General features: G+C 33.4%; 1 protein-coding gene across 1 annotated transcript in view; it reads left to right on the top strand.

Moving 5' to 3' along the window:
• Cnbd1 (cyclic nucleotide binding domain containing 1) overlaps positions 1-15,535 on the top strand; it is a 398,420-nt gene that overhangs the window by 345,429 nt on the left and 37,456 nt on the right. Inside the window, exon 11 of the mRNA XM_033758973.1 lies at positions 10,797-10,864. Within this exon, the coding sequence (XP_033614864.1) occupies positions 10,797-10,864 (68 nt within the window). The remainder of the gene's footprint in view (positions 1-10,796; positions 10,865-15,535) is intronic.

Below are 15,535 nucleotides of genomic sequence, written 5' to 3'. Positions count from 1 at the left end.
AAAAAAAAAAAAAAAAAAAAAGAAAAAAGAAATCTAGAGTTTATTAATATTGGTTGACTAAATAATAGAAATATTTATCATGATGTGTAACATTTTATGTTAATCACAATAAATTATCAATGCATGTATAACACATAAATTACACAAGTTCATTCATTACAAAAAATTTATTTCATATTCCAGTAAAAAGGTCATTTGTTACACATGCAGAATTAGACTGAAAATGTCTTTTAAATATAGACTCATTTTATACATATATACCTATTTAAAATCTTATTTACATTTACTTCATAATCATTACATCATTGCCAAAAGTTGTTGACTGATAGATAAAAAAACTAAGGTGCTATTTGGAAACTATAAATACTAATAAGCATACTGTAAATAATATGCTACCTAACAGAAGTAAATTTACCAACATTATTAAATAAGCATTTATTGACTTTTTTAGTCTTTTCATGGCATAAAATATGTTTTAGTCTTATAAACATCCATTAATATAATAGTTGTATTATACTTATCATGCATTCTGAATTCTTGCTGTTTTATAGCCTGAAGTATTACCTATAAACATACTGAAATTTTTAAGAATATCATAGCACTGTGTGATAACTATTTTACTAACATTAAAAATACTTATTTTCTGTAGATACTAAGATGAATGGCCATGAAACAAATAGAGCTCTAATCAATATTATTGTTTAAATAGCGTGCAATCTTTTTAAAATGAGAGATGTTTTGATTGCATAGATTTGTCATACTTATTTTTCCTTGTCATTGTAACTGATATTTTCTGAAGATTAGCTTGCTATTCTTTAGTACTTTTTGAACACATATCTTAGAGATGACTTCAATATCCTAGATTTGTAATACTGTTTAAAAAATTTAAATGAGAAAAAATTCAATGAGAAAAAATATTAAAAATTTAAATAACTGAAACTTTTCTAGTTCAAACTGAAGTGCTTATATTCCTAAATTTGTTTCTTTAAAGCAAATTGGAAAAATGTCACTTATTTTTTGTATATAATATCATAACAAAATAACTTCCAGATCTTGTGATATTGCATATGTTCCTTCTATTATAAGAAAGCTGCAGTGACATCTATTTTTAAAACAAAATATAAAATTAACAAAACAAGTATGATAATACTTTGTAAAGATATCACCTCTGTCTGTACAATATGGCTGGGATTTGCTCTACAACTGTTAGATTAAAAAGAGAAATGCCTCTCACTCACAAATGATTTTACTAAGACAGGCTTATGTTCTGATGGTTTGAAAGACACTCACCCACATTCGGTGTTCAAATAATTATTCTTACTGCTTCTTAAAAAAGCCAAAATAAAGAGAGATTTGTTAGATGCTCAGGGATTCCCACAGCAAGCAGTGGGAACAGCAGTTGGCTGACATGCATTGCTACACCAGAAGGATCTTTGCCCCACCCAGCAGGCATTCCCAGGAACATAAACTTCACGGGATGGCCCCCTTTAGAGTACATGGCATTCGTTTTCTTTATACAAGTAGTTCTCTCCAGGAGCACTAATAGAGCTCAATTTACATATCAAGTGCTGGCTGCCATCCTTAGAATTTCGGATTCAGTAAGTCTTTTTTTTCCCCCATTGAGTTTATTGGTACATTTTAGGTACACAGTACAGTTACATTCATGATTGGGAACTTGTACCTTCTTTACATGAGAGGTCTTGGTTCTCATTTTTCCCCTTATCCCTGCCCTCCCTTCATGCCCTCCTCCTTTCTCTATTTGCAAACACTTTATTTCCATTTTTCATTTTCTCATGTTTTTTTCTTTTCCCTTATTACCTTTCCCCTACACTTTTCACTTCCCCTAAACCATTTTTGAGAATATACTCCTAAGTGAAATAAATAAGTCACACATGTATAAATACTGAATAGTTTCTCCGGTGTGAAAAAGTATAATGGTACATATGATCCTAATGATATAATTGACAATGTGAAATAAGAAGGAAAGGGCTACAGATTCAGTAACTCTTGACCAGTATTCAAAAATGTGTGATTTCTAACAAGATCCCATGCCACAGATATTGCTGGGTTGGGGCATGCACTTTGAGAAACCTTTGCCTCATAGGTTTGTTTCTGACTATAGGTTATTCTTCAGTTTGCCAGAAATTGTCCTGTTTTAGTTTCTTAACATTTTATATACTGGTGAAGTTGCTACTGTTCCTGTCAGAGGGGCAGTCACAAAAGTATATCATCTCACAATTCTGGAGCACCACTGTGATAATACATTATCTTTTGCTCCTGTCTGTATTGCATAATTACATGTTGAGTAATTATTGAAATCTTAAAATTGTCCTTGAGTCTAACAACAGACTGGTTAAGTCTCGTTTTGCTTTTCTCCTAACTTCACTTCAAGGAAACAGTTTGAAAATGTTAGATTCCTATTTAAACAACAAATGAGAATTCCATTTCCTTTCATGAAGGACTGGGTTATTCAGATGAACTACCTGCAAAAGGTAGATATATTTTAAAAAGTGACTAAATGGGAATGAGATATTCTATGTTTTCTACATTTACAGAAAAGTGGTTAAATTATGAAATATTACAATATTTGATAAATTAAGAATAATACATGCCTTTATTTCTAGGATAATTTTTGCAAATAGTAGAGAGGTATATAAGTAAGAAATTATGCTGAAAATGAAATAAAAAATGTAAAGAGAAATGAGAAAAATTAAAGAATGTAACTTTTAAAGCATAAATAAAAAGCAAATAGTAAAAACAAAATTTAATTATGAGGATGATTGCAAAATGCATGTCTAAGTTTTAAAAAAATTATCACAGATACATTGCTATTATTCTTGCTACTTTCTGAAAAGTTCTGGGAAGCGTTCTTTGTGAGTTTCTTTAGTTGCATTCTCCTACCTGCCTCAGTGTCCTGAGTCCTTTCACAGTGTTTACCTTTCATGGTCAGTTTGATCTGGAAGAAAAACAAGAAGTTATGTGGTGCTGGTTCCATGAACTAGGTGAATGAAGACAAACTATAATGTTTCCTTTCCACTGTGGCAGCAGCATTCACTGAATTTTGGTCCAACTTCTAAAGACACTTCTAAAAGTCGGCTTTAAGCATTGCATCAGAAGGTGACAATGACAATGAAGTAAGTGTGTCCAAATTGCTGACAGAGTATCTTGAGCAGGATTAATAGCACTGAGTCTTTACTACAATAAATTTTAAAATTTAAGCATTCTTCATTATATTTGATCACCTGTTGTATACACCGCTTAACAACAGATAGAAATGCCATGAAATGCTGAAAGTATAAAATACTTAGAAAGATTATTTATCATATGACAAAAAAGTTTTAAAAACATTTCAAGGAAGAGCAGAATAAGTTGAAGCATTCCAATTGTCAGTGTTCTCATAATGATAGAACAGTTGCACATTTGTATATTTTAACAATATACTTTAAAATCAAATAAAGCACAACTTGGCAAAAAACACTAAATGAAATCCAGAAATTCACAAGCCTAGTGAAGGGTTAGTAGATGTATTATAAGATATACTTAAATAAATAGATTAAAATGAGCACATTTCTTATTTAGCGGTCAGGCTGACTTTTAAAACAATAGCTGACAATCATGGTGAAAACTGGAATTCTGGTATTCACAAAAAGTCAAAGGAGTGGGGTTGGAAACCTGAAAGCTTCATTCCCAGAAGAGTGTCCTCTGTGACATGTTGGTGATTCTCTGAAACCACCAATTCAACTTGAAAGTTGAAAAGTCTTTACATTGCATACCTCAGTTCATCTAGAACAAAGCCTTCTCCCTAGGTCTTTTCCTTTCTTTTTCTTTTTTGTTTTCTCTTTTCTTTTCTCTTCTTTCTCTTCTTAAAACAGTTGTTTAACTGATGGCTGTGACTAACAGTTGGGACAAATAAAAGACTGATTTTTAAAAAAGTAAAAGAGATACATTCCCTAAATCTTTGATGACAATATTATAAAAAAAAATGGAAGAAGATACATCAAGATAAGAAACTACAAGTCAATATCTTGTGAATACAGATATTAACTAGCAAACCAAATTATATAGTATCTGAAAAGGACTATACACTATATGTTATTCGAATTATGTAAGTTTATATCTTTATTCAATGTGACTTATTGATGTAATATTAATCACTTTGGTAGGAGAAAGAACAAAACCTATGTTATCTTTTTATTAAAAATACTGTAAAAATCCAGGAGTGGTGGCCCTGTTTTCCAGGTGTTTGGTTGGTGTTTGAGCAAAGCCATCAGAGGAGGCAGGTACAAAGTGAGACAAGACTATAACCAACTAATAAGATCCAGTGGAAAGTCACAAGGTGGGCAAAAGTTGGGACAAAATTATGATCAACTAGTAAGATTACAAGTACAGTAACCCTGGTAGTATTGATTAAATGGGAAAACAAGTCTCATAGCAAGAATACATAGAATAAACAAGGAATTTCTGGAAAGGGAATGGGCGAGGGAGTTTGATGCCTATCTAGCTTAACATTCACTGCTATCTTTCTCTAAGGAAGTATGCAGTACTACTTTTTCTCTTTTTATAGTGCTGACCTTCAGTAGTGTCTTTCCTATTGACTCCTGGAGAGTTGGCCCTGTCAAACTGCTACAAGATAATTAATTAACTTAGCAATATACAGTAACATAACCTTGCATATAGAAAATCCAAGAATGTCACAAAACTACCCAACATTAAGTTTGACAATGTAGCAGGACACATGTTCAATACTCAAAAATCAATTATATTTTACATATTAGCCATATACAATCTAAAATTAAATTGAAAATAATTTATGACAACAGAAAACAAAATAATTAAGAAGAAATCTAATAAAATAAATATTTTACTTGCACATTGGAAAGGACAAAACATCTCTGAAATAAATTGAAGAATAAATGAATGGAAAGCCATTGTGCATACACGGATGGACAGTATTGTTAAGATGGCAAGACCACCTAGATTGATCTGTAGATGGACCATAATTCTGCCAAAATCTCTCTTGTCTTTTTGTAGAAATTGATAAGCCGATCTTGATATCAATATGGGAATGCCTGAAGGAAAATACCAAAGAAAGGAGATTCATGCTTACAAATTTTAAAACCGACTCCAGATTCACAAAAGTCTTTGTTATGTGCTACTGATGCAGGGATAGAGATGGAAACTAATGGGATGTAATTGAGACTCCAGAAATAGGTTCAACTATTTATGTTTAACTGATTTTTCAACAGAAATGCTTCGTCCCAACAAGTGATGCTGTGACAACAGACTAGCTATAGAAAATAAATGTGGTTCCTCTGATAGTATAAAAATATATTGTAATGTGTGTAGTATCTAAATACAACAGCAAAATATGTAAAACTCTTAGAAAGAAACATAGATATAAATTCTTTCTGGGTATTACAAGCAATCAGTGAAAGGTAGGTAAACTGGACTGTATAAAAATCTAAAACTTTTATGTTTCAAAATACACTATTAAAGGGCCGGGGATGTAGCTCAGTGGTGTCGCTGACTACTTCGCAAGCCCACGGTCCCGAGTTTGATCCCTGGTGCCAAAAAAATCAACAACACCAATAACAAAGAAAGAAAACAAAAAAATACACTATTAAGATGAAAGGACCACTTATACCTAGGAGAAAATATTCATAAATCGTACATCTAATTGGGGGTTAATATCCAGAATATATGTAGATGTATTACAAATCAACAGCAAAACCCAAAATAACTGAATTAGGAAGTAGACAACTGATTTGAATAAATTTTTCTTCAAATTAGTGGAAATTCAAGTCAGAACACCAGTGTAATAGCGCTTCATGTCTACTAGGATGGCAAAATAAAAAATACAATGAGTGTTAGTGAGAAGGTAGCAAGATTGAATCACTTGGACACAGGTGATGGGACAGTCAGAAGCTTTGACTGCTGTGAAAAGCAGTGTGGCAGACCTCAAAGAGCAAGCCGTGGAGTTTCTACATTACTGCGCAAGTCCGTGTCTAGGTGTCCACCTAAGAAAACTGAAAGCTTATGTCCACATGAGACATCTTGTGAATAATTGGAGAAGGATTACTCATAACAGCCTCAACACGGAAACAACCTAATTGGTTATCAGCTGATGCATGAATACAGAGAATATGCTATACAAGTATGATACTTCATCTGTGAAAGAAATTTATAGCTAATTTATGCTACAGACTACATGGATGACCCTTGAAAAATCAGGCCAAGAAAAACTGTCAGGCATAAATCCAACATATTACATATTTCCAATTATATGAAATGCCTATAACAGTCAAATTCATAGAGGCATAAAATATTTTAATGTTTGCTAAGGTGGATGGTAGGCGGAAATGGGGAAAGTGCTAATAAGCACATTATCTTCACGGCCACTTACACTCTGGCATTAGTAGTGGTGGTTGCACAATTTTCTGAATATACTAAAAACAACCAAATTGGATGAATATTTTGGTTTGGAAATAATCTCCCAAAAAACAATCAATAGAAAATATAAGATTTAGACAAATGGTTTATTTGTATTTATAAAAAATGATAGTATACTATACCAGAAAACACATTTAACAAATTTTAGAGGTTATAGTCTTGAGAATGTGTTCTACAATTATTTCAGAAATTAAGCATAATCAGAAAAGTTTAATCATTTTGAAATTAGAAAAATTCTTCTAAAAATCCATGGATTATTAATAAATCACAGCAGAAATGGAAAAATCTATGTAGACTTAGTTGAAGTGAAAGTTCTAATTACATATCAAAATGTCTTGATTTATAATAGAAATCAGCATGCTTAGAGGAAAATTTCCAGCTATTAAAATGGAGGGTTAAAATCAAAGAATTCACCAGCTCCAAAATGCTTGAGTTAGGTAGCAATATATAGTAAGTGACAATTCAACCTTGGTGATGATCAGAAAAATCACAATATTAGTGTAAACAGGGAAATGGAAGTTATACAGCTTTGAAGAAATTTATACACATAAAGAGAGGGCACAGAAAGCATCAGGGTGTATTATTGTATCTGATAAAAAAGTGAACACATACAGACAGATACTAACATTTAAAAACCAAAACTATTAACAACCATGTCAACAAATTTGAATAAGTTTAATTAATTCATGTTATTGCTACATTTAAGGTATACAATATAGTGATGTTCATCAATGGAAATTTGTGCTTTTATAAAATCCATATTGGTTCTTATGTTTTCCCAATTCCCCTGCCCTCCCTTCAACCCCTCCACCCCTCCGTATCTCAAAGACTTTGTTTCCATTTTTTGTTTTTCTCATGTTAATTGAATATTTAAATTAAATACACAAACTTCTAGAAAAGTGAAATTGAAGAAAGTCTTCACAAAAGTAGGAACTATGATCAATTTTGTGTTTATTAAAGAAATTAAATACATAATTTAAAAATTTCCTATAGTCACTCATTTGGTTTCACTCTTAATGTTACAAATATTTAAGTCTTACAAACAACATCAGGCTTATCCAAAGCCTTCTAGAAAATAAGTAGAAAAAATTTTTTTATATGTTTTTTTTTTTTTTTTAGCCCAGCACTATTTTTATACACAAAACTAGTAAGACATTATAAGAGAAAGTAATTATTGGCCAATCTCATAAATAAACCTGTAAGCAGAACAGTAGAAAAATATTAGCATTTTGGATCAGGAGTACTGAAGGTGCATGCCGATATGACTATATAACAAGTTCATTTCAGAAATATAAGATTAATTTAGAAATTAAAAAGTTTGATATTCAACACCATTTATAGAACAATTAAGAAACATTGCATAGTCATTTTCCAGAGACTTTTAGTTTAAAATTGTTTTTGTTCAATGAATGCATGCGCAACACCTTTTCTGTCACTATCACTGAGATTTCAGAGCTTTCATAAGCACTCATGAATCTATGTCGACTCTCAGGGCATTCTCTAGGAAAACCTACAAACAGCAGGACTCTTTGGGTTACATCCCGCAGATCAATCTGACATTACTTTTTCAGCTGCTCCTCCTGAGGTCTTTCTGAAACTACAAAGAAAAGGAAACAATAATTCTTTTATGATTGTCATAATTTCTGAAATAAAATCACATAGTATTTCTGCACACATATCTGCTTGTTTAAATGTTGTTAGAAAAGGAGTGAAAAATATTTGTGAATCAATTGCCTGCAATTCAGAAATAAATCTTCCCACTTTGAATTCTTGTGTGTCATAGCACCTCGAGGTAAATGAGACAACAACATCTCATATAAAATTTGTTTACTGAGTAAACATTTCCAAGAATTTTTTTTTCAAATTTTTGCTCTTCAAACATTAAGTAATTTAAATGATAATAATTAAGGTGCATCAGCAAGGGAATCCTTATTTTGACTTACCTGCATATTCGTTCAATGATATAAATTGTTAAGCTTTTTAAATTATTAAATATAGCATCACAATCTAGATAATACAAGGTTAGTGTAAAAAATCAAGTGGAAAAATAATGTTAATATTTATTGTGACAAAATTATATTCCTACACTTTACAACCATCAAATCAAGCAAAATTCATACAGTCCTCACTGTACCTTACTGTTAACTAAGAACAGTAACAGAAACATATCTATAACTTAGAATGAGGTAATTATACATTTTTACCTTTTCACTAAACAGATAAACTTCATCCGGAAGCTTGTCAATGCTAACTGCTAAAGTTTTGAGATGTCAGATGTGAGACAAGATTATCTAATTCATGCCAAATTTATGAAGCCTGCATGCCATAACGTGAAAAGTGTCTGGGATGGGGCCTGCACTTAATATGCACGACAAAATTTGAATTGTTTGTCTGCTTGTACCAAACAACGTCATTTTTTGTGTTCCACTCATAGACTTCAGGAAAGAGAGCTCCTTTAATTGAACTGATTGGGTCAAATGCATATCCTTAGTCTAATACAAATAGTTGTATAGTTAATGAAAAATCAGGCGTCATTTCTTAATAAATACTGGAGTCAAGTGGTAGCTTCTTGAATTGCAACATGGTGTAAACTTGAATCTGGATCCCTTTATTGGGTGGTAAATCAAAGAGGAGAGGGAGAGAGGAAGTGAGCACGTGATACTACAGGGAAACTAAAGCCACAGCATTTTAATTCTCAGAGTACAGCGATCTCAACCTTGGTTCCCGATACATCTGGTCTCAACTCACTTTCCATTCGACTATCAGCTGATAATGTGCATTGTTTCTTATGTCCTATTTAGATGTACATTTGTTTGTGTCTAGCAGTTGTTAATATATTCTACTCATAATCAAAAGTTTGAACTGCAAAATATTTCTGCTTTGCACTGATTTTTAAGTTCTCTTACGTAGAGCAACAAATATTAATTTTCAAAATGCTAAGTTGCTGATTTTTATGAATATCGATTTTTAAGGTTATCAGAGATTGATTAATACATTTATTTACATTGTACAGTGTGGTATAAACTGATAGTTTTACATTAAAATATTAGCTGATTCATTGCTTATTGAATATTGAAAAAAAAAGTGCGAAGATTCTTTAACCCTAAGAGGGAAAAATGATAAAAATGGGGCTGGGTTATAGGAAGAAAAGATCTAAAGGTGGAGGGGAAGGGGAAAGGTAAGAAGGGAAAAGAAAAAATAAGAGAAAAGGAAAAAAATGGAAACAAAGACTTTGTAAATAGGGGTGGGTGGAGAGGGTGAACGGAGGCCAGATGAGTGGGGGAAAAATAAGAACCAAGATACGTTATGTAAAGGTACAAAATCCCAATGATGAATGTAACTGTGTTGTAGACCTAAAATGTACCAATTAAAAAAAAATGGGGCTGGGGATGTAGCTCAGTTGGGCTGGACCTGCCTGGCAAGTGTGGGGTACTGAGTTCAACCCCCTAAACAAAGGCTAGACTAATATTCAAATGGGTTTTAAATAAAATAGTGCAGTCCTAATTTTATGACATATTATTTAGAATGTTTCTGCTCAAGTCAGAAAATATTTAATTAAAAATAAAAAATAAAAATTAACGTAATAAAGTTACTCATGTTATGTAAGCATAGGAAACTATTTAATCATGTCAGAGGCTGACTTTTAGTCAGATGACTTCAGTGTACTGACTGTAGTCTTCCTTCTTACCTGATCATGTATTCAAGACGCATTATGTCTAAAACACAGAGAGCATTAGGCCCCACCAGGTGGCTTTTATGTTCTGGAATCTATACTTTCCCACAAGACTTCCTTTTGAGTTCTTTTGTTCAGGTGTGTATAGAGTAATCTAGTGTACCTGTGTTGTCAGAATTATGATAATTTCCTTTTTATCCTCAAAGGTGCCTGCAGTTAAATGACAAATTATGTGCCTGGTAATTTGAATCATATATTAGGTATTTAGGAGCATGAGATCCTTAGAAAAGCAATCATCTAGTATTCTTAGGCTTTATCATAAAAAGCAATCTTGCCAAAGGATAAGGATATGTCTGTAGGAGTCCTATAATAGGATCCAAGCAACAAGATCTACCACAGGTTAAGTACTAAATAATTTCTGATTTCTGATTATGAACCTGGATGTTGTGCCAGTTAGGCTGAATCAACTATGCTAAAATTCTCTGGGATAATCTGGTTTATGTAAATGTGAATTTTGGAAGAATGCCTATGGATCAGTTTTATTCCTGGGGGAATCCAATTTGGTTGCTGTTTTTCTAAACTTATAAAGATAAGATTAGCAACTTCTCTAGCTTTTGTTTACCTTTAAAAATGTTTTCAATGATACCCTTATTTTTTTAATTTTTTTTTCTAGAATTAGATGAAGTGACGCAGAAACTTATGCTTCAAACAGCTAAACCAACTTTTGAACATCTGACAGATGTAAGCAAAATGTTCAAATCATAATAATGTCACTGATCAGGGTAAAATGCAAGCAAGCATTTATTGTTGTTTAGGGTTTACTATCCTCCCTAGTAAAGTGTTTGTAATATTATATACTCTTAAGGAATGGAAAAGGAGATTTATAAAACATAATAATTAATGTCACCCACTTATATATTTTAACTTTACATATAGAAACATGTTATAAAACATAATTAATATCATCCACTTATGTGTTTTAATTTTACCCATAGAAAATGTGTAGTTACATAGATATTACACTACATCACTTTCATAGCCTATCTCCACAAAGGAACACCTGTATAAATGGTTACTTAAAAGAATTTTTTTTAATATTTTAAAAGAGGAGCCTAAACATTTCAAGAAATATTTCAAAACCTGTGGAACTTTCGCTTAGCTGTCTGTCCATTTTATGTGAATAAAATATTACTTATAGCTGCAATAAATATACCATGTGTAAATTTCTATGCAATTTATACTTGTTTTCAGAATTCATAAAGAACCACTATACTTTAAGCCATACTAGATTTTTAAAATAACTTCTACTAGGAGGCCGGGTGTCTCATGTGTAAATTTCTATGCAATTTATACTTGTTTTCAGAATTCATAAAGAACCACTATACTTTAGCCATACTAGATTTTTAAAATAACTTCTACTAGGAGGCCGGGTGTGGTGGTGCACACCTGTAATCCGAGCACTGGGGAGGCTGAGGCAGGAGGATATCTGTGAGCTCGAGACCAGCCTGAGCTACATAGTGATTTCCAGGTCAGTCTCAACTACATAGTGAGACCCTGTCTCAAAAAAACAAGAAAAAACAAAACAAAAAAAAACTTCCACTATGAAAGCGATCAAAACCTTGATCAAGTTCATGATATAATGAAAAACAAGGAGAACATTCAAGTCAATAGCACTGGAGAGGGACCTATAGAAGCCCCAATGTCCTGATGATATTACTCTTCATGCAAAGAAGGCAGAATCCAAATGTCCTAAACATCCCTCCAGCCACTAGTGTGGAGGTGGTGTTTGTGAAAGGTGTCACTGTGAAGTGTGATTTGAGGAAATGCTAGAGAAGTCAGAGGGAAAGAAATAAACTGACAGTTTAACCCAGCGGGGTCTTTGAGGAATAACAGCACCTAGAGGGGAAATTTTAAGAGTAGCTTGTTTATATTGGTGTTAAATGTTACCCCTCTGCTTTGTCTCCAGGAGATTCCTTTGTGGAATCCATGACTCCCTCGAGGCTTCCAGTGTTTCCTTGTGGTTCATTTTGAGCACATGTCCAGTCCTCCACTCACCTCCCATCAATATCTTGGTTACATTTTGAGCAGTCATCTGGGATTTGGGGATTAAGACACAGTTCTGAAAATTAGGAGTAGAGGCCCCATTTGACCCAGCCATCCCTCTGCTGGGTATCTTTCCAAGAGAATTAAAAGAATCATACCACAGTGATATATGCACACCCATGTTTACAGCGGCACAGTTTGTAAGAGCTAAGACTTGGAAACAGCCCATCCTCCCATCAATGGGAGACTGGATAAATAAGATGTGTCTTTTCTATCAAATGAAGTCCTACTCAGCCATAAAGAATGAGAAACTAGAGTCATTTATAGCTAAATGGATGCACATGGAGGCCATACTCTTAAGTGAAATTAATAGGAAACACATGCAAATACCAAATAGTTTCTCTGGTGTGAAAAAGTAGAAGTGTAAATAAGATCCAAATGGTATAACTGATGATGTAAAATAGGAAGTAAAAACCTACTAAAGGAGTAGAGGAAGTGGGAAGGGTAGGGGAAAGGAAAGAAGGGAAAATTGGAAACAAAGTTTTTGTAAATAGAGAAGCATGGAGAAGGTGAAAGGAGGGCAGGGATATGGGGGAAAATAAGAACCAAGATACATCAGGTAAAGGTATCAGATCCTAATGATGGATGTGACTGTACTGCATACCTAGAAAGTACCAATAAACTTAATGAAAAAGAAAGATACAGTTTTGAGCTGTACTTTGGATTAAGTCAAGAAAATGAAAGTGAGGGGAGAGCTTCCTCGCCATGGTTTCCATAATGGCAGTCGAAATGTTACCTCATAGAAGGGGAATATCATGAGATGTTCATGTGCAAGCTTTAATGCTACTGGTACCTATAATAACTTCAGAGTGAAATTATATCCTCCTGGCTGACTTCTGCTGACACACGTGGAATTTTTGCCTTACTGGACAGAAAGGTACGAATCTGGACTTGACGAGAGTTATAGATTTTAAAGCTAAGCCTTTAGACTAGCGTAGCAAATAGTATCTCAAAAGAAGACATAGAGTAGTGTCAAGATGTTTAAAACAAGAGTGAGCAGAGCCCTAGCTATGACAGGTAAATCTTTGGTGCTGCATTACTCTTAATTTTTTTTTCTGGTCCCCGAAATTGAACTCAGAGCCTTTATGATGAGCTAAATACCCAGTACTTTTCTTCTTTTCTCCTCCTCCTTGTTCTCCTCCTCCTCCTCCTTCCTTTTCCCCTTCCGCTTCCCCTTTCTCTTCTCCTTTTTTATTCCAAGAGAGGGTCTAGCTAAGTCACCGAGATGCCAAAACTAGGTTTGCATTTCCAATCCTTCTGCCTCAGCATCCCAGAGTTCTGGGAATACAGACTAGTCCCACCATGCCCAGCAAAGAGTTTTCATTTTAGATAGAGAAGAAATGCAAGCTTTTCTGTAAGAAATATATCCATGAGAGAGAAAATGCTGTTAACGAAGATTGGTGGGGGACGGGAAGAATTTGAAAGGGGTGGCTAACTTGCTGAAACTAAGAAGGAATCTGGAATATACTTCCCGGGGGTCCAGACATAATGGGAAACGTGATGCATGCTTCAGGGAGTGGACATTTGAAAGGCAGCTGAAAAAGCAAACGGCAGCAGGGAGGTAATCTTTGAGTGCACATTGTGTCCAGAGAGAGATTTAGATGAAAATAGTCATTTATAAACTTTTAAGTGGTGTGAAGTGTCAGGTTAGAAATAAATTCTGTTTTGTCTTTAAATCATCAGTTTCCCCCAATGATTTTTATGAGAATAGAATTCTTTTTGTTGTTGAATAGCAGAAAGTGCCACCTCCTTTTTCTAATTCAGTGGAAGCAAGAACAGATGCTATATACTTATCCACCCACATCTGTGTTTTACACGTAAGAAAAATAAAATGAAACACATTTTATTCTAGTAATGTGTTAATGATCATGCAAGTGTTGATTTTTAATTCAATGTCTGTCACTCTGTTGTTTTGTGACACTCCTCAAGCTGCCTTGAATTTTGCTCCTTCAGGGACATCCATTCTGGTACTTCGCAGAAGCTAGTATGATTTTGTTAGCAATATTCTGGCTATCAACGTTAAATGAGCAGATCATGTGTATGAGTATCATATATATGAATAATATGCGTTTGAAACTTGTATGCACTTTATTTGTTCTGGTCAGAATTTTTCCATAGACATGGGATTCTTTTGAGTAGTTAATAAAAAATGATATGCTTCGGACATAGCTTAATTTTGCCTGTAGAATAATTGGATGTTTTTAAAAAGTGAAAATTTAATGTGTCCCCTTCCATTGAGAGTCACCATTGCAAATATGATCCCACTTCCCCTCACCAGCTCAAACTGATTACTCCTAAAAACTATTTTCCTTTTAATAGTTACTCTACAGTCAATCTGAAATTGAATGTTCTGCCTGGTATGAATTTCCATTTTTCTTACCCATTCTAATTGAAAATTCCTTTCTCTGTCCACTGAATTGATTGCCTCCATTGTTATTAATCTAGTGACAATATACATATTAGCTTGTGCATCCTCTATTTTTACAAAATAGCTGCAGTTGTCCTTTTTAACATCAGTAATAAAATATCTTAGTATTTAAGGTTTTTCTAATTATTTTTGGTAGGGAAAATCCAGCTACTTCATTCCTCTTTTTTATGGTTGCCTTATCAGTACTCTGCCCCTTTGAATTTAGATTTCAATAAAATAAAATGGATTTAATGACTGTCAAAAAATCTATGATTTTCAAAAATTTGTCACTTTTAGATAGTTTTGCTTTAGTGTGCCTACATATGGTTTTGTTTTATTTATACTTTAATTTTCTACCCTTCTCTCCATTTATAGTACATATAATAAATATTCACCCTATGTTTCCTTTCCCTTCACATCTTTTTAATTTCCTATTTTTATGTCTGCTTTAGTGTACAGATTCTTTTTCTTTCCAGCTTTAATTGAGTTTATTGGTACATTTTAGGGATACAGTACAGTTACATTAATTGTTGGGATCTTGTACCTCTACATGACAGGTCTTGGTTCTAATTTTGTCCCCTTGTCCCTGCCCTCCCTTCACCCCCTCCTCCCCTCCCCATCTACAAACACTTTATTTCCATCTTTTCATTATCTCACATTTTTTTCTTTTCCTTTTTTACCCTTCCCCTACCCGTCCCACCTTCCCTACACCTTTAGCTCCTTTCTTCCCATTTCTCAATTCAGTAATCTTATTAGGATCCTATGTATTATTGCAGATTATTCACACCAGAGAAACTATTCAGTATTTACAAATGTATGCCTTATTTATTTCACTTAGGAGTATATCTTCAATATGTATCCATTTTCCTATGAATGAATCTATTTTCTCATTCTTTATGGCT

The sequence above is a fragment of the Fukomys damarensis genome, unplaced genomic scaffold (assembly GCF_012274545.1).
Source record: "Fukomys damarensis isolate Sample0158 unplaced genomic scaffold, DMR_v1.0_HiC HiC_scaffold_5, whole genome shotgun sequence".
Classification (NCBI taxonomy): Eukaryota; Metazoa; Chordata; class Mammalia; order Rodentia; family Bathyergidae; genus Fukomys; species Fukomys damarensis.
The sequence above is the reverse complement of the archived record's forward strand: the minus strand, read 5'-3'. Positions and strand labels throughout refer to the sequence as shown.